We start from the raw sequence: 26,333 nt of genomic DNA, 5'->3' as shown, positions 1-26,333 counted from the left end.
TGCTTTTGCTGAAGCTGGCTTTTGAACTTGTGATCCTTCTTTCTTAGCCTCCTGAGCAGCTGGGATTACAGGTGCACACTACCATGCCAGGCTCTGAAGACATAATTTCATATCATTAGAAAATGACATGTTTATATCATGTAGAAATAACTTATAGAGTAACACTTTAATTACACACAGTATTAATCACACCTCAACCAGAAAAAGAAAAGATATTTCTGAGCATTTGAAACAAAGTTCATTGTAGGGAATTTCTAGCATGGGAAGAAGAGAAGCTGAGAAGACAATTAGGTACAGTATGGTGGCCTAGCAAAATGCAACTCTTGCTGTTTATGGAAAGGACAAAGGGAGATTTGTAGTTCTAAAGCTATGACTTATTATTCAGTGGGTACTAAAACCAAGCAGACTTCTCTGTGGGAACTCCAGCCAGCATCTATAGAAGCCACTTTATGTGATGCTGAAGGTGATGAAACATCTCCAATTGTATAAAGCCAGGGAGGGAATTCAAATGACAAGCACTTATAAGTCATCCCACAGTGCCTTCCAGCCACAGAACAAAAGGAAATCTATGGTTGGATATGAAGGCAAACAGTCTGAGGACCCAAGGATCCAGATCTTTGGGCACATTGTTTAACACTCTAATGTTGTTTTCATTCTTGTGCCAATACAATCCCTCCTCATCACTCTCTCAATTTCTCCTCTCCTTAACAGTGGTAAAGGGAAAACCAATAAATTGATATGCAGTAAAACATTTTAATAGCAAGCATGAGGCCCTGGGTTCAATCCATATCACCACGGAGGGGTGGAGAAGAGAAGGAAGAGGAACAGATTCAGAACTTCTAAGTTTTTTTTTTTTTATTTTTGCACAAGTTTTATCTTTGGGTGTATATTTGGATAATGTCTGTTCCTCCCCTGATGCCTCCATTGTCTCAACTATTTCTTTACCTTTTAAAATCTATGGCTATACATTGTTAGCAAATTTTACATATCTCAAAGAATTACTTTCTCTTATGAAATGGTACCCAAGTTGAACAAGGCTAAAATACAAAATAAACTACATTTAATAAAGTGATAACATCAAAAATCCAGAAATAAATAGTATAAAATGTTAGCAGTAATTTACTCTGATGGTAGGCTTATAAAAGTGATTTATAGATTTATAAATTTTACTTTTTTCTATGTTTCTATCTGAAGTTTGTAAAATGGATATTCACCACTTAATAGAAAAAAGAAAAATAATTCTTTTATTAGAAAGTACTATCCATATATTTGTATAAGTGCCCTTTCTTTTTATTGAAGTAATCTTAAAAGGCAATGTGTAACACTACATAAAATAAATATTAAATAAGAAAGAAATATTGCTAAAAATTAGCAGTGATGCAGTAAGTTTGCTAATATTTGTTCTTTCAGATGGAGAACTTTTCCTCCCCTGAGAAAATTAGTCAGTAGAAAAGCAGACAGTAGTGGAATATAATTAAGTAGGCATCCCTACACAGTCTTAGGGAATATTATAATAAAGTAAATAGAAAACATAGAGAGAATGAGAGACTATTCCTCTTTTAGTCAAATTTTCTACTGCTGTGTATAAAAGATCTGGTAAGAATAACTTTAGAGGAGGAAAAGTTTATTTAAGGTCTCACGGTTGCAGCACTTTCAGTCCATAGACAGCTGGCTCAATTCCTCAGGGCTTGTGGTGAGTCTGAACATCATGGTAGAAGAGTGTGTGGAGGGAAGTGGCTCACATGGTGATTGGGCAGCAGAGAGAGACTCCATTCACCAGATGCAAAATATAAACCCCAAAGGCATGTCCACAATGACCCACCTCCCCCAGTCATAGCCTGCCCACCTCCACTTACCACTCAATCACCCCAGGGGATTAATTTACTGATTGGTTAAGACTCTCCTAACCCCATAATTTTTCCTCTAAAACTTCTTGCATTTTCTTACACATAAGCTTTTAGGGGACACCTAACATCTAAACCATAACAGTTCTATTCTGATGTCTTCTTTGGTTATAGTTTAAACTTATATTAAAATAATAATGACTATGCACTGTTGACAGCCTATCCTACATCATGGGTTGTGCTAATGTGTTTGCATATACATTCTCACACAGCATGATGTGGAAAGTCTGAATCAAATCCCTCCTTTAAAAGAAATAAATGCCCAGACAAATTTAGCTGTAAAAGATTAAAGGACTTCCTACAGCCAGGAAGTTACTCAGTGGGCAATCAAGTTCAGATTTTTACTAAAAACTTTCCTTTGACTTCCAAAGTGATGACTCTCTAGCATTATTTTTAGAAAATTTGAATAACTATTTTGATAAATATTTTGATTATGTTCTATTGAGCTTGGAGATCTATATCATCTTACTGTTTAGAAAGGTTTTTTTTTGTCTTTTTTTATTTATTAATGGTACTGGGGATTAAGTCCAAGGACTCTCTATATATCCCCAGATATTTACTTTTATTTTGAGATAGGGTCTCACTAAATTTTCCCACACTGGCCTCCAACTTGAAATCCTCCTGCTTCAACATCCCAAGTAGCTAGAACTACAAGTGTGTACTGCCATGCCCAGCACAAATCACTTTTGTTTGTGATTAAGAATTGACTAAAAATGGGAGTGAAGTTTTGTCCAGTTTGGCAATGGTTAAAATTGTCACTGAGGTTGCTGTTGGTATAAAGAGATAATCTGACAAACTACTCTCAGTCAGTGTTCTCAGTAATTGAAACTCTACTGTGAGTGGCATGGTTGTTAGAGTCAATGGTAATGATAATAAGAAATTTAAAGAAGATAAAATTGATGGTGCTCCTTCTCCTGTACTTCATACTCAAAAATTACCTGGTAAAATGACAGAAACAGAAGTTATTGCTTTAGGCTTACATTTTGGTAACATGACCAACATCCTTACAATGAAAGGGAAAATAAAAAACCAGGCATATTTGGAACTGCCAACAGAGGAAGCAGCTATTACCATTATGGCTAATTATTGTTCTGCTGTGACACCTCATCTCTGTAATCAACCAATTTATATCCAGTAGTCCAATCATGAAAAACTAAAGACAATACATTAAACCAACATGCACAAGCAGTGCTTCAAGCTGTGACATCTGTCCAAATAGCAAGCACTCCTCTTTGCAACACCACAGTTAGTGGAAGTGCAGTGACTTCAGCCCAGAGACCAGGACTTAGAATCATCCAGTTTCAAACTTTGCTCCAGTATGGTGATCCAGTACATGCTTGACAAACAAAACTAGCCCTAGATGGTCAGAATATTTATAATTCTTGCCGTACTCTAAGGACTGATTTTTCCAAACTTGTGAATTTGAATGTAAAATACAGCAATGATAAAAGTATGAATTATACCTGACCTGATCTTCCATTTGGAGATGGGCAATCTGCATTGGATCCAGTTATTGCTGAAGCATTTGCCAAGGAGACACTCCTTTTAGCTGTTCCAGGAGCTCTGAGACCTTGGACTATTCCAAATGCTTCTGCAGCCACTGCTGGCTGAGTGAGTATCCCTGGAGGTTCAGCTGGTGGCAATACAGTCCTGTGGGTTAGTGATTTAAATGAAGAGGTATTTATGGAGGTGTGCAGCTCATGAAGATTTTGTACAAGAAAGACAGGGCTCTAATACATATGGCTGATGGAAACTAATCACAGTGTATTTTTTTAAAATGACTGCACAATCACTTTATTAATTACACAATAGTTACAAGGATTAACTTCACAGAGTTTTTGCTTTTGCTTTTCACAAGAAAAAAAAAAGTTTATTTTTTTCACAAGGTAATTGAATGTCATGGTTGTATTAATAATCTGTTTTTTGGTTAGATGATAAAGGGTACAAATTTTATTATTGTGCCTTTTAACTCATATGTATGCTGTTATGTTTAAAATTTAATTTAAATTAAAAATTTAAATTGTTATATTTAAAATATAATTATTATAAAATCACAGGACACTATAAAATACTTTGTAATTAAAAATGAGAAAAGTGAAATATATTGATTTGAAGACTTTAATGAAACCAGATGTCCCTGACCATTCCTAGCACTATACTTTCCCATCTTTTTTTGTTCTCTCTTTTTTTTATTCTTAATAAGTACACATTAATTTCATTTGGGAACAGGAAAAACTGTGAATATTTCAGATTAATCTTAGTAAAGTCATATGGATATTGAAAAAATTTTTTACTATCTTTTTTTGTCAGGGATAAATATATTTTTAAATTTTTTTACAGGTATATAGGGTAATAATGTCTGTCTCATTCTATTGTCCTTCCTATACCCACCACCCCATAACTCCCCTCACTCCCCTCTGCACAATCTAAAGTTCCTTAATTCTTCCCTCTCCACCCCCCACTATGGATTAGCATCTGTTTGTCAGAGAAAACATACAACCTTCAGCATTTTGGGATGGGCTTATTTCACTTAGCATAATATTCTCTAGTTCCATCATTTACCTGCAAATGCCAAAGATTTCATTCCTCTCTAAGGTTGAGTAATATTCTCTTGTATATATGTAACACATTTTCTTTATTCATTCATCTTTTGAAGTGCATCTAGGTTGGTTCCATAGTTTAGCTATTGCGAGTTGAGCTGCTATAAACATCGATGTGACTGCATCACTCCAGTAGGCTGATTTTAAGTTCATTGTGTATAAAATGAGGAGTGGGATAACTGGGTCAAATAGTGGTTCCATTCCAAGTTTTCTTAGGAATCTCCTTACTGTTTTCTGTAATGGTTGCACCAATCTACAGTCCACATCCTTTTCTTCCACATCCTTGCCAACACTTAACTATTGCTTGTATTCTTGATAATTGCTATTCAGACTGGAGTGAGATGAAATCGTAGAGTAGTTTTGATTTGCATTTCTCTAATTGCTAGAGATGATGAACACTTTTTATATGTTTGTTGATCAATTGTATTTCTTCTGTGAAGTGTCTCTTCAGTTCCTTTGCTCATTTATTAATTGGATTATTTGGCTTTTTGGTGTTAAGTTTTTTGAGTTCTTTATATATCCTGGAGATAAGTGCTCTATCTGAGGTGCATATGGTAAAGATTTTTTCACATTATGTAGGCTCTCTCTTCATGTTATTGATTGTTTCCTTTGATGAGAAAAAGATTTTTAATTTGAATCCATTCCATTTATTGATTATTGCTTTCATTTCTTGTGCTCTAGGAGTCTTGTTAAGGAAATCTGGTCTGAAGACAACGTGATGAAGATTTGGGCCTACTTTTTCTTCTATTAGGTGCAGGGTCTCTGGTCTAATTCCTAGGTTTTTGATCCATTTTGAGTTGAGTTTTGTGCAGAATGAGAGATAGGTGTTTAATTTCATTTTCCTGCACATGTGTTTTCAGTTTTCCCAGCACGATTTGTTGAATAGGTTATCTTTTCTCCAATGTATATTTTTGGTACCTTTGTCTAGTATAAGATAACCATATTTATATAGGTTTGTCTGTGTGTCTTCAATTTTGTGCAATTGGTCTACATGTCTATTTTGGTGCCAATGCCTCGCTGTTGTTGGTACTATTGCTCTATAGTATAGTTTAAGGTCTGGTAGTGTGATGCATTTTGCTTCACTCTTCTTACTAAAGATTACCTTGGCAATTCTGGTTCTCTTATTTTTCTAAATCAATTTCAAGAAGGCTTTTTCTATTTCTATGGAGAATGCCATTGATATTTTAATAGGAATTGCAATGAATCCACAAAACTTTTGGTAGTATAGTCATTTTGACAATATTAATTCTGCTCTTCCTCAAGTGTGGGAGATCTTTCCATCTTCTAAGGTCTTCTTTAATTTCTTTCTTTAGTATTCTGTAGTTTTCATTGTAGAGGTCTTTTACCTCTTTTGTTAGATTGATTCCCAAGTATCTTTTTGAGTCTATTGTGAATGGGGTAGTTTTCCTATTTCTCTTGCAGTGGATTCATTGATTATGTATAGAAATGAATTTGTTTTATGGGTATCGACTTTATATCCTGCTTCTTTGCTGAATTCATTTGTGAGTTCTGGAGGTTCTCTGGTGAAATTCTTTGAATCTTCTACATATAGAATCATGTTATTAGCATAGTGATAAGTTGAGTTCTTTTCCTATTTGAATTCATTTAATTTTGTTCATCTGACTGCTGTGGGTAGAGTTTCAAGGATAATGTTGCATAGAAGTGGTGAAAGAGTGCATCCCTGTCTATTCCAGTGCTTAGAGGAAATGTGTTCATTTTTTCTCCATTTAGAATGATATTGGCCATGGGCTTAGCATAGATAGCTTTTACAATGTTGAGGTATGTTCCTACTATCCCTAGTTTTTCTAGTGTTTTGAGCATGAAGAGGTGCTGTATTTTGTCATATGTTCTTTCTGCATCTATTGAGATAATCATAAGATTCTTGTCTTTAACTCTGTTGATATGATGAATTTTGTTTGTTGATTTCTGTGTGTTGAGTGAAACTTGCATTCCAGGAATGAACCAACTTGATCATTGTGCACTATCTTTTAAATATGTTTGTATGTGATTTGCCAGAATTTTATTGATAATTTTTGCATCTATGTTCATGAGGAATATTGGTCTGAAGTTTTTTTTTTTCCTTGATGTGTCTTTGGTTTTGGTGTAAGGGTGATACTATTCTCATAGAATAAATTTGTAAGGGTTCCCTCCTTTTCTATTTCATGGAATATTTTGAGGAGTATTGATGTTAATCCATCTTTGAAAGTCTTATATAACTTGGCTAAGAATCTGTTGGTCCTTGGCTTTTTTTGGTTGGTAGGATTTTGATGGTGTCTTCTGTTTCATTGCTTAAAATTGATCTTTTTAAATTGTGTATGTCCTCCTGCATCAGTTTTGGTGCATCATGTACCTAGAAATTTGTTGATGTCTTCAAGTTTTAATATTTTATTTGAGTATAACTTTTCAAAATAGTTTCTACTTGTCTTCTGTATTTCAGTAGTATTTATTGAGATATTTTCTTTTTCATCATGAATTTTAACAATTTGAGTTTTCTCTTTTTCTTTGTTAGTGTGGCTAAGTATTTATCAATTTTATTGATTTTTTTCAAAGAACCAAATTTTTGTTTTGTCAAGTTTCCAATTCTTTATTTTGTTTCAATTTCATTGATTTCAGTTCTGATTTTAATTTTCTCCTGTCTTCTGCTGCTTTTGGTGTTGATTTGTTTTTATTTTTCTAAGGCTTTAAGATGTAATGTTAGGTTTTTTATTGTTGACTTTTTATCCTTTTAATGTATGAGTTCAATGCATTGAACTTTCCTCTTAGCACAGCCCTTAACCCAGAGATTTTGATGTAAAGGCTTTCTCATTTAACTCTAAGTATTATTTTATTTCATCCTTGATTTATTCTACAACCCATTCATCATTCCATAGTGTATTGTTTAGTCTCCATGTGTTAGAATAACTATTTTTAATTGATTTCTAATTTCAGACCATTCTGATCTGATAGAATGCAGAGTATAACTCCATTTTTTAATATTTACTGAGAGTTGTTTTGTGGCATAAGATATGGTCTATTTTAAAGAAGAATTCATGTTCTTCCAAGAAAAAAGTCTATTCACAAATTGATGGATGAAGTATTCTATATATTTCTGTTAAGTGTAAATTATTGATTGTATTATTTGGTTCTAGTGTTTCTTCACTTAGTTTTTGTTTGGAAGATCTGAGAGAGTTAAAGTCACCCAGTAGTATCGTGTTGTGTTCTATTTGATTCTTGAAATTGAGAAGGGTCTTTTTGACATACATAGATGCTTCATTCTTTACAGCAAAAATACTTATAATTACTGTCTTTCTGGTGTATAATTCCCTTCAGTATAATGAAAAAACCTTCTTTGTCCCTTCTGATTAACTTTGGTTCGAAGTCCACTTTATCTGATATGAGGATGGAAGGCCCTGCTTGTTTACTCACTCTATACTGGTGATATGGTTTTTCCCATCATTTCACTTTCAATCTGTGGATGTCTTTGCCTATGAGGTGAGTCTCTCTGAGACAGCATATTGTTGGATCCAATGTGCAAGTCTTTGTCTCTTGATTGATGAGTTTTGTCCATTAATATTTAAGGTTATTAATGAGATATGACCTGTATTTCTGGTCATGTTGGTATATTTCTGGCTTTTAATTTGATTTAGATTATCTTTTAAGTATTCCTTTAGTGTAGTTTCTCCCTTTGTTGGTTTTCACTTTTTTCCCCCCATTTCATCCTCATGGAGTATTTTGTTGAGAATGTTCTGTACTGTATGCTTTTAATTTGTGAATTCTTTTAACTTTTGTTTATCATGAGAAGTTTTTATTTCATCTCCATATCTGAAACTTAATTTCAGTGGATATAAAATTCTTGGTTGGCATCCATTTTCTTTCAAAGCTTGAGATATGTTGAACCATGACTTCCTATCTTTGAGGGTCTAGGTTGAGATATCAGTTGAGATTTGAATTAGTTTTCTCTTATACATAATTAGCTTTTTTTCTCTCATGGCCTTTAAGATTTTTCTTATTGTGTATTTTAGTCATTTTCATTTTAATGTATCTTGGTGTGTGTCTGCTGCAGTTTTGTACATTGGGGTTTTATAAATCTCATGTATTTGATTTTCCATTTCATTCTTTAGGTGTGGGAAATTTTCTGGTATTATATCATTGAAAACCTTGTGCATTCCTTTGGATTGTGTCTCTGCTCCTTCTTCTGTCCAAATAACTCTGATTTGGTCTTTTCATGTTACCCCATAATTCTTGGAAGTTTTTCTCATGGATTCTTACCATGTTCTCTGCATGATCTCTTCATTTTCAATATTAAATATTTTTACATGATTATCTAAGGTTCTGTCTTCCAAATGGTCTAGTCTGTGATACTTTCCATTGGATTTATAATTAGAATTATTAATCCCTTCATTTTGAGGATTTCTCCTTTTTTTAACAATTTATAACTCTTTTTTGAAGTGATCCTTCACTTCCTGTATTTTCTGCTTGATTTCTCTCTTTACACCATCCTTTACTTTGCATATCACATTAATAATGTATATTATTCTAAACTCTTTTTGGACATTTCTTCTATTGTGTTGTCAGTAGCTACTGTTATTGGGGCATGTTGGTTTGTTTGTGGCACTTTGTTCCCTTGTTTTTTCATCTTGCTTGTGTGTTTTCTCATCTAGTTGTACAGGTCTGGGGCAAAACAGATTCTACCATGTAGGGCTAAATTTTCACTGAAGACTTCCAGTAGGCTGCCTTTAAGAGGGAGACCGATATCAATAGCACCCAGTGCAAACAATACACAACCTCAAATTGAATAGCTCCCTGAAAGGCGTCTATTGCCCTCTCACTATAAACAGCAATAATGAGTTCAATCACTGTTCACAATAAAAACAGAAAATTTGCCAAATGGATTTACAATCTCAAATAGTGGACAAAGAAAGAACAGAAACAGTGCAAGACATGGTGTTTTTGAGTGAGAAAGAGAAAAGCCAGAAACAAGAATCCATAGGAAGAGTGGAAGAGGAACCAACAGAGAATGGCTGCTATATGGAGAAAATGTAGAAAGGGAATCTAGGAAGACAGACAACAAGAGGAAGAATATATATAAAGAGAAGAAAAAATTAAAAATATAAGAATATACAGAATATATAGCAGAATTGCAAAAAAACATGCATATATTATCATCTTCAACCAACTGATGCACATAATATACCCTGCTCCAAATATGGTGGAGATAAATGCCAGAGAAGAAAAAAAATAAAAATAAAATAAATCTCGATGGAAAATTGAACAACTGTTTCTGTTAGTGTCCAAAAGCTTCTCAGTCCTGTGTGTGAGTTCCCACACACCTCCCTGGCCCAGACAGGCCCTGGGGGACTCAGCCACTTTCTCACCAATCTGGGCCTCAGATATCCTGAGTTTGGCCACATTGCAATCCAAAGGTCTCTATTCCACTGGAATTTGGAGAGAGACCACCAAGGATGAGCAATCCTGAGAAACAGTAACCCACACTCCCAGGAGGAATACCCCAGCATCAGTCAAACTCATAGGCACCCTGAAATTGAACCTCCGGGCCCTGACTGGTGTCCCCAGGCAGGGGAAGCTGCACCCTTATCAGTTGCAGCAAATCTAATGACACACAAAACCCCAGGCTCTATCCCTCATCTCAAAATAGATATGTCCATGTGCAACCAGATCTGGAGTCTCCTTGATTGTGGACCTCTGGGCAGTGGTGGTGTGATAGTGGCAGAAGTCAGTGGCAGCAGGCAGAGGGTCAGCAGCAGCTGCAGACATCTGTGGTGTTAGCAGCAGTTGGTGGGTCTTTGGCACCAGTTGGACTGGCACCAGTTTTGGCTACAGATGCAGCAGCATCTGAGAGGAGACCTCCAGGGAGTGGAAACTTTGACTGCAGCTGTGTCAACAGTAGCAGCAGCAATGCAGGTGGCAGCCAGGCATCCAAAGCAGCATGGAGAATAGCAGACCTCTTGGTGATGGTGACTGAGACAACAGCAGTAGCAGCACCTGGAGAAAAAACCACAGAGCACCTGCAGCAGCAGTGTCAGTGATGACTGTGTACCAAGAGAAAACCTCTGGCTGATGGTAGTGGTGTCCATGACAGAGACACCAGGGGAAAAGACCACCCAGCATCCATGGCAGCATGAGTAGCAGTGGCACACAGAGAATACACCTCTGGGCATCTGCAGCAGGGGCCTCCTCAGAAATGTTTAGAGTACCCAGTCTACCTCATGTTCTGCAATTATATAGTCTTACATGTTAAAAGGAGGAACATGGGGTTTTATCTTAGCTTCTGTTCTTTCAGTAAGCATAGTGATCAAAGAAATGAGGAGGCCTCCCTTCTGCTAGCTTGATAACCCTGCATGCAGGAATCAGGAAGACTGTCACTGATTGGAAGGTCTTGCTGCTTGGTGTCTTGTTTTTGCAATATTTTTGGAAAAGTGTTGACCCTGGAGTGCTCTCCTGACAACATGGCCCTCAAGCATGTCCACATCCTCTAGGTTTAGTCACATAAATGTAGCCCAATCAAACCACGTGGATGGTGCTCTGTGGTAGAAAGAGCTCGTGCCCTGGAATCAGGGACATGGGATGAATCCCATGCCTTCTGGACACTTGCAAAGGACAAACCAGCCACTTCCTCACAGGTAGAAGTGAGTAATGACAGGATTGATGAGCAGCATGGGCCTTGGGCATCTGGCAGATACTGCTGGACTTGATGGACAATGTTCTTTTCCAGTTCTGTGACTATATGTGTAAATTTAATGAGAATGCAATGCACATACATACACATATACAGATATATCCAATGAAGAAAGTCATCCCAGCTACCCAGGTCTGAGCAACAAATCATAGCCTGAGCTAAAGTCCAGTGAAGGGGCAGAATGTGTAAACCAAAGTTGTCACTTTGCAGTCACTACAAGTACTTAATGCAAGTTTTTTCTATACCAATATTTAGCAGCAATATTTCTTGATGAAAATACCAAAGACTAGAGGAGAATATGGCCACTTAATCTTCTTTACTATCTTCTAATTCTGTGGTAAATGCATTAAACTCATTTAAAAGGTGAGCAAGTGAGAATGTGGACACCACTTGTCCCCACAGAGAGCACTGCTATCACTGTGTGAGCGCACAGCCTGCCTGAGGTGTGCAGGTGCACGTGTTTATTCATGTGTGTGCACAGACAACGGGACATCAGAACACCTTCCAAATGGAGGATTGTGTCATCATGGTAACTATCAATACCAAGGGCCAGATGCTCTGCCTCACCTTCCTATGTACAGGTGCTCAGGAAATGACAGTGTGCTGTCCCAGGGATAGGGTCAGAGAGGAGACTGAGAATTTTTATGTGGAGAGAGTCACCACTGTACAGAGTCACCCATCCCAGTTTCTTTGGGAGAGGAATGTGGGGCCCCACCTCCCACCCAATTCTGGCAGGAGGTGTTTTCATGGGGCATCATTCAGAAAGCCTCAAGTGCACCCTGGAGTCAAGAGAGGGTCTTAGAAGACTGAGCATGACCCTGCAGTTAGCCTCACTGGCCACCTTTCCCCTGCTCCACAAGGGTGCCAGGTTGCAGAGGGACTGGTCTGTGCTGGCAGAGCTTCTTGGGGTCAGTAATGCAACAGTGTCTCCTGTGGGCCAAATGTGGCCCATCTCAGGTTCTGTCTAATAGAGCCACCTGCAGAGGCCAGTGGAACTGCACTACACGCCAAGGGTCCAGAGGAAAAGCACACTTCCCCCAATCCAGAAAGCAGTAGGGCCAAAAATTCAAGCATCTATTTTAACCATCTACCAGACCCTTAGTCCCCCCAAAGCCAGCTATCTAACCATGACTCAGTACTGTTTCCTTACCTCTCTCCATCCAACCCTGGGGGCAGCAGTGAGTGAGTGGGGACAGGTCCACCCACTTTCTGCAGTCTTCCAGCCCAATCAGCCCAGGTGGGCAGGGTGCCCACTTCTCTGTGGCAGTAATGGGAAAGACCCAGCATTGAATACATTCAACTTGATGGAAAGAGGAATTTAAGCAGTAACAATTTCTTTGATCCAAAAAAAGATCTTGGGCTTGGGTTTTTCTTCTTGTCCAGGAAGTCATATCACTCTCAGGCATGGAGGGAGAAAGGAAGGTGCCTTGGCCTCTTCCAGGTGTCAGACTTTTGCTCAATTGAAGAGTGAACCACCTGCTGCTTCTCCCTCCTCAGGATGAGAGCCTTCACCCCAGTCACCAACCTGAGCCATTGGACACCCATGTGGGAAAATTCTTCTGAGTGAGCTCCTGGTCTCTGAACAGCACTGGTGAGGTATGAAACCCACCTAGCCCAGATTGGAGTGCAGCATCCTCCTGGACCTCTGGATGGCCTTCAGAGTGCTGGATGACACACAAGAGCCCACCCCACCAAGGCTTCAGGAGCTTCCAGCTCTAGTGGGAGCCAAATGTAGAAAGTGGCCATAAGCCAGGATCTTCTAAGTGTCCTAAGCACAGGGGCCATGCAGCAAGGGCAGTGTCACATGCTTAAGGAGGCCCTTCCTATCTTCTCAGAGAGAGTGACACTTGAGAGGAGTCAAGGAATGACTGAGGATTGGGGTGGGTGAGGGTGACAGAGGAAGAGATCAAGGAGGAGTAAACAGCAAGGGGGAAATAGAGGTGACCTTAAGGTAAAATCAGACATTGTCAGATCAATCTGAAAGCCAGCACCCTAGCTGGTCCTCAACTGCAAGAGTCCCCAGGGACCATCACACCCAGTGCAGTAGCATGGAATCAACACCATGGTCATCTTTTAGATTGTACATGTGCCACTATGTAAGAGAAGCTGGCCCTGTCCAAACCAGTGACCCTTCTCTCCACAGAAACATGTGTCTCCATGCTTTGCTTCAGATGGAGCCCCCACTTCATCAGTTCTGGACCATCAGTGGAACCCTGACTGGACATGTGGAACTGATGCCTCCCTCTAAGGCCAGCATTCTTCTCTAGAGAACACCCAAAGGCCTCTGTCCATCATGAGCTTTCTCTTTTCTGTGAATGTCCACTGCTGGTAGGTGGGCAACCTAAGCTTGAAGCCCCAAGGACCATGCAGCCTGCTCATCTTTGACCCTGGCTGGATGGCCAGGTGTGGAGTCAGGGTCCATCTCTGGTCCTCACAAAGTCTAGCATGGGGTCCAGTCTGTGGCAGAGCCCAGAACAGGTGGTGTGTGGCATAAGGACATGGAGGGCCTCTCTGACCTCAATGCCAATGCCTCAGAGACTCGTCACAACCCCAACACCCAGGCTGACCTTCATCATCTACCAGAACAGCCCAGAAGATCTCTGGAAAACCAGAATATGCCCTTTAAGCAAGCAGTGAACATTCTTCCTGTGAGGTTCCCAGAGAGAGTGTGGAATTTTACACAAAGGCTTAATTTTTGGGGGGACAGCTTTGCTTGGGGTCAGGTTTCTGGAGCATTATGGGACACTGTACCTGGGAGTCTGGTCCCAAACCCACGGCACATGGTTTTCCTTTCCCCAACTTGGCTGGTGACTATATGCAGGCTCCTGATGGCCTCACTTCACTTCACTATGGGGCATGTGTGTAAAGAAATCAATAAACATTCATCACACCAATAGACTTAAAGACAAGAATCATACGATCATCTTAATAGATACAGAGAAAGCATTTGACAAAATACAACACCTCTTCATGCTCAAAACACTAGAAAAACTAGGGATAGTAGAAAAATTCCTCAACATTGTAAAAACTATCTATTAGCCCAAGGTCAACATCATTCTAAATGCAGAAAAACTGAAAGCATTCACTCTAAAAACTGGAACAAGACAGGGATGCCTCTTTCTCCACTTGTAGTCAACATCACCCTTGAAACTCTCCTTAGAGCAATCAGATGAAAGAAATTAAAGGGATACAAAAGGGAAAAGAAAAACTCAAACATCACTATTTGCTCTTAACATGATTCTATATTTAGAAGATACAAAAAGAAAAAAAACAGAAAACTTCTAGAACTTATAAATGAGTTTTGCAAAGGAGCAGGATATAAAATCAATACCCATAAATCAAATGTATTTCTATACATAAGGGATAAATCCATTGAAAGAGAAATTAGAAAATCAACCCCATTCACAATAGTCTCAAAAAAATACTTGGGAATCAATATAAAAAGAGGTGAAAGTTTTCTACAATGAAAATTACAGAACACTAAAGAAAGAAAGTCTTAGAAGATGGAAAGATCACCCATGATCTTGGATAGGCAGAATTAATATTGTCAAAATGGCAATACTACCAAAAATGCTGTACATATTCAATGCAGTTTCTATTAAATTCCCAATGATATTCTTCACAGAAATAGAAAGAGCAATCATGAAATTCATTTGGAAAAATAAGAGACAGAATAGCCAAAACAATCCTAGCAAGAAGAATGCAGTGGAAGGCATCACAATACCAGACATTAAAATATATTACAGATCAATAGTAACAACAGCATGGTATTTGCACCAAAATAGATATGTAGACTAATGGTACAAAATTGAAGACACAGAGACAAACCCACATAAATATGGTTATCTCATACTAGACAAAGGCACCAAAAACATGCATAGGAGAAAAGATTGCCTATTCAAAAAATGGTGCTGGGAAAACTGGAAAGTCACATGTAACAAAATGAAATCAAACCCTTATCTCTCACCCTGCACAAAAGTCAACTCAAAGTGGATCAAAGACTTAGACACTACAGCAGAGACCTTGCACATAATAGAAGAAAAAGTAGGCCCAAATCTTCATCATCTTGTCTTAGGATCTGAGATCCTTAACAAAAGTCCTGAAGTGAAAGAAGTAAAATTAAGAGTCAATAAATGGAATAGATTCAAACTTAAAGGTTTCTTTTCAGCAAAGGAAAAATCAGTAATGTTAAGAGAGAGCATACAGAATTGGAGAAAATCTTTTCCCCCACACACACCTCAGAAGCAGCACTAATCTCCAGAATATATAAAGACAAAAACTTTAACAAGAAAAACCCAAATAACCCAACCAAGAAATGGACTAAGAAACTGAAGAGACACTTCACAGAAGAAGAAATTCAATTAATCAGCACATATATGGAAAAAATGTTCAACACCTCTAGCAATTAGAGAAGTGCAAATCAAAACTATTTAAGATGTCATCTCACTCCAGTCTGAATGACAATTATTAAAAACATAAGGAATAAAAACTTGGTGAGAATGTGGGAAAAAAGGTGTACTCATACAATGCTGGTGGCCTACAGATTGGTGCAACAAATATGGAAAGCACTATGGAAGTTCCTCAGAAAGCTTGGAATGAATCCTCCATTTGAACCAGCTATCCCACTCCTGTTTATACCCAAAGGACTTAAAATTATTATACTACAATGATGCTGCCAAATCCATGTTTATATCATCTCAATTCACAATTCCTAAATTATGGGGAACCAACCTAGATGCCCTTCAACACATAAATGGATAAAGAAAATGTGGTACATATACACAGTGGAATATTACTCAGCCTTAAAGAAGAATGAAATTATGGCATTTGAAGGTAAATGGATGGAACTAGAGAATATCATGCTAAGCAAAATAAGCTGATCCCTAAAAAACAAAGGCTTAATGTTTATGATAAGTGGATGCTGATTCATAGTTGGGGATGGGAAGGGAAGAATTAAGGATTATGCAGAGGGGAGGGGTGGGGCAGTGGGGATGGGAAGGACAGTAGAATAAGACAGACATTATTACCCGATATACATGTATGATTACACTGTGTGACTCAGCTCCACGTACAGTCAGAGGAATGGGAAGACATGTTTCATTTGTGTACAGTGTGTCAAAATGCATTTACTGTCATGTGTAACTAATTAGAACACATTTAGAAAAAATTAAAGAAAAGCTAAGATTAGTTAGCATAGCTAGACTTTCAGCAGTCTAATTAAATAAAAGTTGATTCCCTGTCCATGTAAAAAACTTACAGCCAAAGGCAATCACCAAGTGTTGGGATCCTCCTCACATGTGACCATCAGTCCTGTGACCCAGCTGTGAGGCATATCATCATATCTTTGTTATCAAGCCTAGCAGAAACTCCAGAGTTCAGGCACTTGTCTAGGACACACCCAGAATTGAACTGCAGAACTGGGCTAGAAGGAGGGGACTTGAATCCAGGCCTGTGTTTTCCCATGACACCTTCCAGCCTCTGAGGACTCAGAGGTCCATCCAGGATCACATTTTCCCAGGGCAATCAGAGGCAGGGAAACTCAGGTTCATAAAAGCATTGCTGTTTTATCAACTCTCCCCTCAGCTCCAGTCGCCATGGGCCATGAATGCTTTGCAATTTCATTGGGTTACATGTTTCTATGCAAAACAGCAGGCTCTTACAAATGAAAAATGGTCTCTAAGGTCACTATGAGGGCCATTTCCCTTGCCCACTAAGAGCCAAGGCACTCTGGGAAGAGCACAGGGCACACATGCTGAGTACATAGGAGTCTTCCAGCATCAAAGGTCTAGGCGGTGGAGGATGGGCATAATTCTCACCAACTGAGCCAGGCAGGCCTGCTAGTCAGCATGTCAGTGTTTAAGGATTTCTGTCTCCTACAATTGCACTAATACAAGTTATATTAAAAAGCTGATTGGCCCCTTTAACAAATGAAAAAGAGGAGAGGGTGGATGTTAATGAGAATATCATAGCACAGTTCTAACTGGGCCTGCTTATGATGGCTTACCCTCACAGATGCTGCAGATGCTCCCTCAGCTTTGCTTTAAATACAATATATGTCTTAATGAAATGTGTGATCCCCTTAATAAGGAAAACCAGAGGACTGTGCAGCAATTCTACTTACAATCCTCCAAATCTAGGTAAATTGCACACATTTAAAATTTCTATAAAAATAATGTCATGAATTACTAAACCAGTCTATTTGATTTCCGTAATGAGACCACTTAACAGAGAGCACCAAGGTGCGCCCAAGTGCTAGGCAAAGACTGGAGAGAAGGGCTGTTGGCATAGATGGTGCAAAACCCATAGCTGTCTTCCCTGATCATCCTGAGACCATTCAAAACTGAGAAGAGACAGGCAGAAGGGGTGTGACACCTGCGCCTCCAGGAGGAGTTATGGAGACTCTCTGCATTCCCTTGGTTTTTGAACAGTTGGAATTTGGGACAGTCATATTTTTTAATGTCTAAATTGAAATTTGGGTGGAAATGTTTGCTGTTTGCAGTGTTTGCTTCCTACTTTCCAGAAACAGTGGTTTTTCAAAGCAAGTCAAAGTAATAAAGGATTTTCCTTTATTAATATTGAGGCCTCTTACACTGGGGAAGAGTCCATTTCCTCTCTCTCCTCAAAGCATATTCCTTTCTCACTCTAATTGGATTTTCTGAAAGGACCTCTTTCCCCTTCTTTCTTTCAGTTTCTGAAGATACAGCACTGTACCAAAAGTCCCTGGCTAGTGTTGCTCTTGACTTTTTCTGCCACACTAACATGGTAGAAAACTTAACAGAGATTTTGAAAAGCTGCTGTCAACTCATGAAAGACCCCAACAATAACTTATATAAATGGCTATTAACTGGTGGTAAATGTCCCCTGCATTCTAATACCTCCATTTAAATAACAATAATAAAGAAAATAATAACAATAATAGTAAACTCCATGCCTTTATAGGCATGATTATACCCTACAACTCACATTCCACACTGTACAGCAAATGTACACTGGGCCTTGTGAGGACAAGGCTTTTGGCTTGGTGGACATGTCTGATTTTTCAGACATCAGCAGGGGAAGCCCAAGTCATTGTGCAGCTCAATCTGAGCTTCCATGACATTGTGGATAATTTCTTTAAACATTCCAAGACATAGACAAAAGAGCCAAGGGGATTTCTTCCTCTATTAAGAGCCATGAAATACATGTATTTGTCAGATGGACAGGTGCAGAATTAATTGGAAAGAGGATGGAATTTGTATTCCTCAGTTCCCTTGGGGTTTTTTAATTAATAGATATTTGTGAAACCTTTGATAAGTATGAAGTGCCATATACACACTAAACAAAACATGTATCTTTATTACCCTTTTGAGAAAGGGTAATAACTGAAATTTCTGAAGGGTTATTTTTATTGCATGAATTGTAGCAATATTAAATGAAGAAAGGCAGCTGCCCCTTGAATGGAATCACTAAAACTCTGAACTAAGTCCTCTCCTGACTGTGCAGTGCTGGGCTGGTCATCTGCCCATGGCTGCACACAAGCCAGGGGCCTTAGAGTCCAGGAAGGAGCTAACAGGGGCAGCTGCATTTGTTTTTGACTGTTAATGATTAGAAAGAAAAGGAAAAAGAGGGCAATAGTACCTAGAAATAAAAAGAAGCAAGCTGTTTTGGAAAGATAGGTTTTACCAGGATAAAGTGCACACTGGTTCTTTAGAGCACAAGGTAGTGTCACTGAGGGACACTTAATTTTAGGGTTTTTAAGTATATATGATATTGGCGTAGTGGCCCATGCCTGTAATCCCAGTGACATGGGAGTTTGAGGCAGGAGGATCCTCAGTTCAAAGTCAGCTTCAGCAACTCAGTGAGGCACTTTGCAACTCAGTGAGACTCTCTATCTAAATAAAATATAAAACAAGGGCTGGGGACATGGCTCAGTGTTTTAAGACCCCAGGGTTCAATCATCAGAACCAAAGGAAATAAGAGAATATATCAAAAGATTCTTCTTATTCTTATTTTAAATATAAATGGGTACTGTTACTTATTAGCCAGGAAAAGGCTCAAATAAATTTCTGATGTACTTGCAGAGTCTAAAGTATGATCAGGGTTAGAAACTGCATAGGGTCTCCATTAGGGAAGAAAGGGCATAAAGGCAGGGTATTAGCCCTCCTGAAAAGAGGGCAGGATGTACTCCTGCAGCTGTTCCTCAGGATCCAGAAATGTTGTGATGAACTAAGGGGGAGGAATGATGACACGGACCAAAGGAGGGGCTGTGGTGATCCCAGGATGACCCACGTGTGGGAGATTGCTGGCCCAAGTGAGGCCTCCTAATGAGTAGCTTGGACTGATCTGCAGACATAGAGACATCAGACTGAGCCTGTCCTAAGAGTTTGCCTGGGTTTGGGGTCATCTCAGCTGGCAGCTACATGTGCCACATGCACAATGTAAAACAAACATTTGTGGCTGCAATATAGAGTTCCAAATGAGTCATTTGAATTGTATTCTAAAGTCACCGTTTGAGCCATTTCTCTGGCCCAGATAAAAGGAGGAGGGGTTAGGACCAAATCAGGAATGAGATGGGGTGTTGCAAAGGACAGAGCAGCAGGATAATGGAAATGGCCTTCAACCCATCCATGTGCCATCATATCCCCTGTGCATAAGTGATCATCTTGATGTGAGCCAGACCCTGTCCATGCGATCCCTTCAGCACAGATCCACCACCATCCCCAACCCAACTTGTGTCACTCTACACCCTTGGAATGTTTCACCCTCTAGAGAGCCCACATCTCTCCCTGCCACTAGACACTGCTTACTGTGAACCTGCTCCATGAAGACCACCCCCACCCCTAATCCCTATTGGCTCTGAACATACAGATTCTTTCATCTAACCTGCAGCATTCCAGGGTCTGATCCCATAAAATCTCAGTTCACTTTCAGCCCTCACCTACTATCCACAGTTTAACAGAATAGCTGAGAGTGCACCCACAGTGAAGAGGGATCCCTGACTTTGAGTCCACTGTGCAGTGCACACCCCACTGCAGATCTGAGATGGTCTCATACCATCACATCTGTTGGTTTGAATATTTCAGTGAGTCTGCCACTATGGGATGGTGGATGAAACAAAGACAGCAGTGTGCTCATTGTGGAGAGCCCTGGAAAAAGATACTGAATATTCATTCATTCATTCCTCAAATATTTGCTGAGTTCCTTCAAAGTGGGGTCAAAGTCATAACCTGACACATTCTCTACCTTCCTGCAGCAGGTATAGTATGTATAGAAAAGTGATTTATGGGTATTGATTAAATATTCTGATACTTTGCTGAATTCATTTATTATTTCTAGAAGATTGGGGTTGGAAATTTTTGGATCTTCCAAATATAGAATCATATCATTGGCAAATAGTAATAGTTTGATACTGTTTCCTTCTGGAATATTTTTAGTTTTCTCAAATTTCAGCTATGGACTATTATGAGTTAATTGTCATGGTAGGTTCATTTTGTGTCTACATGCATTTCACTCCATACATTTTGCAAACACTTGTTGCACCCTCTCCTTTTTGAAAATTATCATGGATAATTGGTTCATTTGAACTTGAATGCTACTTGTGTAGCAGTCCCTCACTAGAATATTGTGTACTTAGCAAAGACAAAATAGTATGGTTACAAATGTGGGTAAGGATATTATAGTATGATGACTTTCCTCCTCTCTCTCTATTGGCAAGCAAAGAATTTATGTGATAAGTCTTTGAAATATTTACATCCCTAACATGGTGCTATTGATAGCTCCTGCTGCTATTCTGAGATCCATGTGGTTCTGCCATCTACAAGAGCATCTGCCCCTCTGCTGAAGAGACTATTTACACAGAAGGATCTGACTCCACACTTCATAATGTACTTCTCAAAAGAAATGAAGGTGCACTGGTACCACAAGTGAGTATGTGGGCAGCACCTGTGGTCCAGGCACATGACTAGAATAGGAGTTGTTGGCCAGTGCCACAGCATTGTTTGGGTTCTTACTTCAGTTCTGATCCATCTTGACAGTCTTGAACTGGGGCTGGGGCAGAGCAGTCAGGAGGGAGGGCTTGTAAGGGTTGAAGGAAAAATGCCTGCAGGTGACAGAGCGTCCTCACATCCAGGGCTGCTCCTAGTGTGCCTCACCTGGGAGCAAGCAGGGAGACAAGACAGAGCACCACCTTGAAGCCATGCAAGTTCCCAGCATGTTCCATTAGAAACATAAGGGCCCAAACATGCCCAATAACTGAAATGGTGCAGGAAGTAGCCAATAAAGTCACAAAGGAAGCATGGTCTCTCCCCCTTCTCTGGGTAGGTCCCATCACTGATGAAAGAACTACATGGAGCTGTCCCTCAGAAAAACACAGAGTTCCTTGTCCCCCAGGTTTTGGCCCTTCATATCTGAGCTGCAGGCTTGCACCTGAGACCTGTCAAGTGGCACCTAAATCCCAAAGATTGTGTGTCAGGAATACCATTCCCCAAACACACAGCTGCAGATATGAGGACCTGAGGAGGATCAGATGGAGCCCGCTCTGCCTTGCTTCCCCTTGAGAGTCTATTTCCCTGTACCCATGACCATGACTTCTGTAAATCTTTCACTTATCCCCAACTCACAATGACATTGGGAAATGGTCTGTGCATGCCTGTCCAAACAGGTTGGCCTCAAAAATGTGACACAGAGCTCATGATGCCTTGGGAGGCAGGACTGGCACCTTGTCCTTCAGTCAAACTTTAAGAATCCATGTGAGGTGGAGTTTACCATTTCACCCATTTCCCAGTACACAGCACAGTCACACTGGAGTGTGGCTGGCCCAACCATCTTCCTCCAGTTCTTTCATGTTATGAAACTGATGCTCTATCCCCACTGAACACTGGCTTCTGGTCCTTGCCAAGTCCCTGCATGCACCAACCTACCCATCTCTGGGTCCTCCTCTGAGTGGGACCCCACTGTAGCTGTCTTCCTGTGTCTGCTTCTTTCACTCAGCATGGCATCTTCAGACTCATTTATGCTGTTTCTGGGTCACAATTTCCTTTCCCTTTAGAGCTGTGTAAGTTCTGCCATATGCATAAGCCTTGTGCTTATCCAACCTCTCCCAGTGCACATAGTTGCACACATCTGCTTGTGTGCATGGTGCTGCTGTGAGCTGTGTGCACACACTCCTGCTTGCATCCCTCCTTCCAAGTGTTTTCAGTATATTTCAGGGAGTGCAATTGCTGGGGCATATCAGTTTTATTCTCAGGTTTTTGAGAAGCTGCCATTCTGTAAGAAGTATTTTGAAGTTTATTAAGTTGTGACAAGTGTATTATATACTATTGTATTTTTTAAATTAACTACAGTTTAATTTTAGCAGGTGTTGGGTCTGAGTTACAGATGTTCTTGGTGAAATTGTAGTAGCCAGAACATCTCCTATGACTTTGGCATTAGGAAGCAAGACCACATCACAACATTTGTCGTGTTGCTCCAGCACTGTGCTTCTGACATAGAAAGCAAATTAAAATGTTGCTGTGGTTTCTCTACAGAGATGCTAAGATCTCATCCAGGGAGAACATGCAGATATGAGGTAGTGAGGAGATGTCCTGGCTCAGATCTGTGAGCCCATGAAGAAGCACAAAGGGAAATACACTTTCAAGATTTGTGACAGTATAAAGAATCATCATCACAAACTCAACATCTCTGGACAGGTGAGAGACATGTGTGTTAGCACCCTATGCTTTGTTTTCAGGGATCCATCCAGATCCAGAAACAGAGAGGTATGCCAACAGTTGGGATTTTCATTCAGAGAAAATCACATTTGGACAGTCCATAACTGATTAGGCCAAAAATCAATACAGAAACTCATCAGTCACTGTAAAGGAAGGACACCTTGTCTCCAGGGTGAGAGACTAAGATATCTCCAGGGTCCACCTGCAGCATGCAGAAAGCAATCTGAGTGAGAGTGGAAGTCACTGTATGTTTGAGCAGAGTAACACCATCTATTCTTAAAAGGATCATTCTGGCTACTGATAAAGATGGGAGTAACTGAATAGCAACAAGGGACCAAGTCAGGACCACTGGTACAACATACTGAGAGGCTGAGCTAATCTTGATTAGAAAATGACTTTCAATCTGAGCTGGTCATAAATGAAGCAAGCTGCCTCAGGTGGTGGTAAGCAAGTCCCTGAGTCAATGGAACCATGGGAGTTGGGTTACTGAGTAGGGAAGTTGTGCCATCAGTACTCAAGCATATGAAAGGAATTGGATGAGACAACTCTCCAAGTCTCTTTCAACTGGAGATGATGTTCTGGGAAATCTCCTGAAGGGACCATTTGCCTCAGAGTAGGGATAGCTGACCACCTTGACTGATAAGGAGGTGTTCAGTGGTGGAAAATGGGGAGAGGCACTACTGAGTGAAGGAAAAGCATGAGCCAAACTCCAGAGGTGAATGAACAAGGTCTTGGAATTTTACATAACAAGAAGGGAGAGGAATATGAAGAATGGGAAGGGAAATGAAGCTGGAAGAAGATGCAGGACCTCATAGAGGAGAGCTCCCACTGGGCCTGATGCTCAGAAAACACTTTGCCAGCCCTTGTTGAAGAATCAAAAGATAGACTGTAGGAGCCAAAGAAGGAGGTTTTGACTACTTGGTTCCCTGAACAGTTTTTTCTCCTGACAGCTTGGTCAGAAACTTCTTGAGGGCAAGTCTCCACAATGTTCACTGTACTCCCTACCCAAATCCCCATGGGAAAAGGTATACATAAATGACTCCCTAACAACCAACAATGTAAATACAAGCTTGTGAGGGCCCTCTCCTGGTGGCTGTTTTGTGAATTCACCATAAGAAGTTGGGAACAGACAACTCTTGGGACAATTTTGGAGAGAACCAGTGTTTGATGGAAGGGAACTATGCTCATGAGATGCCACAATATGGAATCCCTATCTTCCATCAAATCAGAGTCACTCCACAAGTACCAGCCCTGGAATGCCCAGTGCTCAGAACCCAGTGACATCCTCTTTAGGCAACAATGGGGCTTGGGTCTTCTGAAGACTCCCATTGGTGGACAGATTCATGGGGCAGTTGATTCTTTGCTGAACCATGGGCCTGGTAACAAGTCTCAAAAGTATGGATCCTCTAATGGAGAACCTGGGTCTTCCTTCACTCCTTTAAGTGTGGGGACAAACTTTCAGAGAAGATGCTTTGTATCAATGGGGTGATGGCTGCCTCCATGGAGTGCTAAATAGTTAGGAGACACACTCCTCTAGGTAACTAAGGAGTTTTAGAAGGCAAAAACCATGTTCTGCCCAACCAGAAAAGATACATTGGTATCCTTGTAAAGTGGTTCCTTCAGGGTCTTGCCCTTAAATTTAGTTTATCAGTCTGATGAATTGGATGGGTCCTGGACTGGAAACCAGAGGCATGACTGAGTCTGGGCTGGTCATGTTTTCTCAAGACCTAGTGTCCCTTATCTCTAAAAGGCTAATGTGGACTCTTACGCTCCCTGCAGACCTAGCTATAATGGAAAAATAAAATGATGAGGTAGGTCTTTAAAAAGGGAGGGAGGGAATGGATGGATGAATGATCCAAATCAAGGAGAGGAATGAGAAACATTCAGGTCCCAAGCTAGAACTGTCAGCTGCCTCTTTTCTTTCTTTTACTGCCTCAGCCTTGGTCTTACTATACTTTGGACTCATGGGACTGTGTTGTGTGGCAACTGGTGGCTGCATTATATTTATTCACTGGAGGAAGAAGCTGCAGTGGGACAAGTGTGCCCAGCAGTGGATGGAAGTGATGAATGGTTCCACCTTCATTTACAATTCACTCTTGTACTGGATAAATATGCAGAGACGCCATGGTATCAATGCAGCTATCAAAATTGGCCCTCCCACAGCTGTTACCAACACTGAGATGAAAGACCATATTCCAGACTGTCTGTGGGAGTCAGACACCCCTGAAACCAGGGATTTTAGCCTCAGAGGCAGCATCCCCAGGGCAGAGACCCCTGTTGCTATGCAAGCTGCTCTGGTGGTCTCAGGGCAGCCCACATCTAATCAGATGCCACAGCACCAGACCAGATCCCCATTCCCGATTCCTATCTTTCAGGAGATACCCTTTGCCCCATCCCTCCACAAAATGCCTCCAATGCTGGAGCACACTGTCTCCTACCTATTGGACATCTATCCTGAAAGGAATGTCCACTACCATTCCCTTCCCACACTAGCCCTGAAAAGAACTGTTTCAATGCCAAGGTTTTGCTTTATATCTGTATCTTCCACTCACTGAAGGTGGGAGCTTCAGGTACCAAGGGTATGATTAGAAAGTGATGCTAACCTCATGGCGGTCATGTTGACACAGAGGGCCCACTTGGATGTTATGTTATTAAAGATGTTTGGAAAAGTCAGTTTGTTGTGTCTCATTTGGAGTAGGAGGGCAATGTCCCTCCCCTGTTTGATGTTGGAACAAGTCTAACCAATATAATGAGAACTGGAGGTTGGCTTTGAAGGGACACATTGAATCAACACTTGTGGATGAGCTCAGTTCCCTCCATCCAGGATTTAAGCTCAAATGTGTGCAAGACAATGGGCTAGGTCCCCAAAGGCAGTGCTGTTCTGCAGAATGGTAAGTTCAGTTGCCACAATAATGACAGTTGCTGAGAGCACACAGGTATGGCAGTCCACAATGTCTATGCCACTGGTCAAACAAGTCATCATGAGGCCCATGAACCACACCACACTGTGGGCTGAATGGCTGATATCTATGTTGTATTGAATCTTACATGGTTGTCTCTGAATTGTTTCTAATACAAGAACACTGCAAAATGGTTATCATGAGTCTTCACTTACTGATGAAGAGGAAGATTCCAAGGGCATATGCCATTATCTTATATTTTGTTGTTGTGTTGTTCCTGAACCACTTCTCCAATTTGCATCTTCCTGACATTAAAGTTCCTGGTTCCTGGTCTTTCCACCATAAATCATGGTATCCTTTCCCTAATCCTGTCTTGTTCAAACATATGTGGTGAATGCTTTAGTGTGTGCAGAGAGTCATCAGATTGGTCTACCCACATTGGCTTAGAGGAAGGGCTGGTGAGTACCTCCTAGAATTATACACAGAAATACATCCACAGTATATATTTTAGAGATCCATGTCTGCTCAAAATTGAAGAGTGCCCTGTCACTCAATTTCATGGGAAC

At 40.2% G+C, this 26,333-nt stretch overlaps 1 protein-coding gene and 1 pseudogene across 1 annotated transcript; both read left to right on the top strand.

Annotated features, from left to right (window-relative positions):
• Positions 1–2,646: 2,646 nt before the first annotated feature.
• LOC124973907 (polypyrimidine tract-binding protein 2-like) lies at positions 2,647–10,530 on the top strand (annotated as a pseudogene).
• A 3,148-nt stretch (positions 10,531–13,678) lies between these two features.
• Positions 13,679–25,422, top strand: LOC124973906 (testis-expressed protein 38-like). The gene is made up of 3 exons (XM_047537554.1): positions 13,679–13,828; positions 22,888–22,915; positions 24,806–25,422. Exons 1-3 carry the CDS (start codon positions 13,679–13,681, stop codon positions 25,420–25,422), a joined length of 795 nt encoding a protein of 264 aa, XP_047393510.1.
• The last annotated feature ends 911 nt before the right edge of the window (positions 25,423–26,333 follow it).

The sequence above is a fragment of the Sciurus carolinensis genome, unplaced genomic scaffold (assembly GCF_902686445.1).
Source record: "Sciurus carolinensis unplaced genomic scaffold, mSciCar1.2, whole genome shotgun sequence".
Taxonomy (NCBI): Eukaryota; Metazoa; Chordata; class Mammalia; order Rodentia; family Sciuridae; genus Sciurus; species Sciurus carolinensis.
The sequence above is the reverse complement of the archived record's forward strand: the minus strand, read 5'-3'. Positions and strand labels throughout refer to the sequence as shown.

Bases quoted from the DNA above. Each gene is read 5' to 3' on its own strand.
- LOC124973906 (XM_047537554.1), top strand. From the start codon at position 13,679: ATGGAGGGCCTCTCTGACCTCAATGCCAATGCCTCAGAGACTCGTCAC. The intron at 13,829-22,887 runs GTGAGGTTCCCA...CTTTGTTTTCAG, and splicing joins AAGCAGTGAACATTCTTCCT to GGATCCATCCAGATCCAGAA. The intron at 22,916-24,805 runs GTATGCCAACAG...TTACTGCCTCAG, and splicing joins CCAGATCCAGAAACAGAGAG to CCTTGGTCTTACTATACTTT.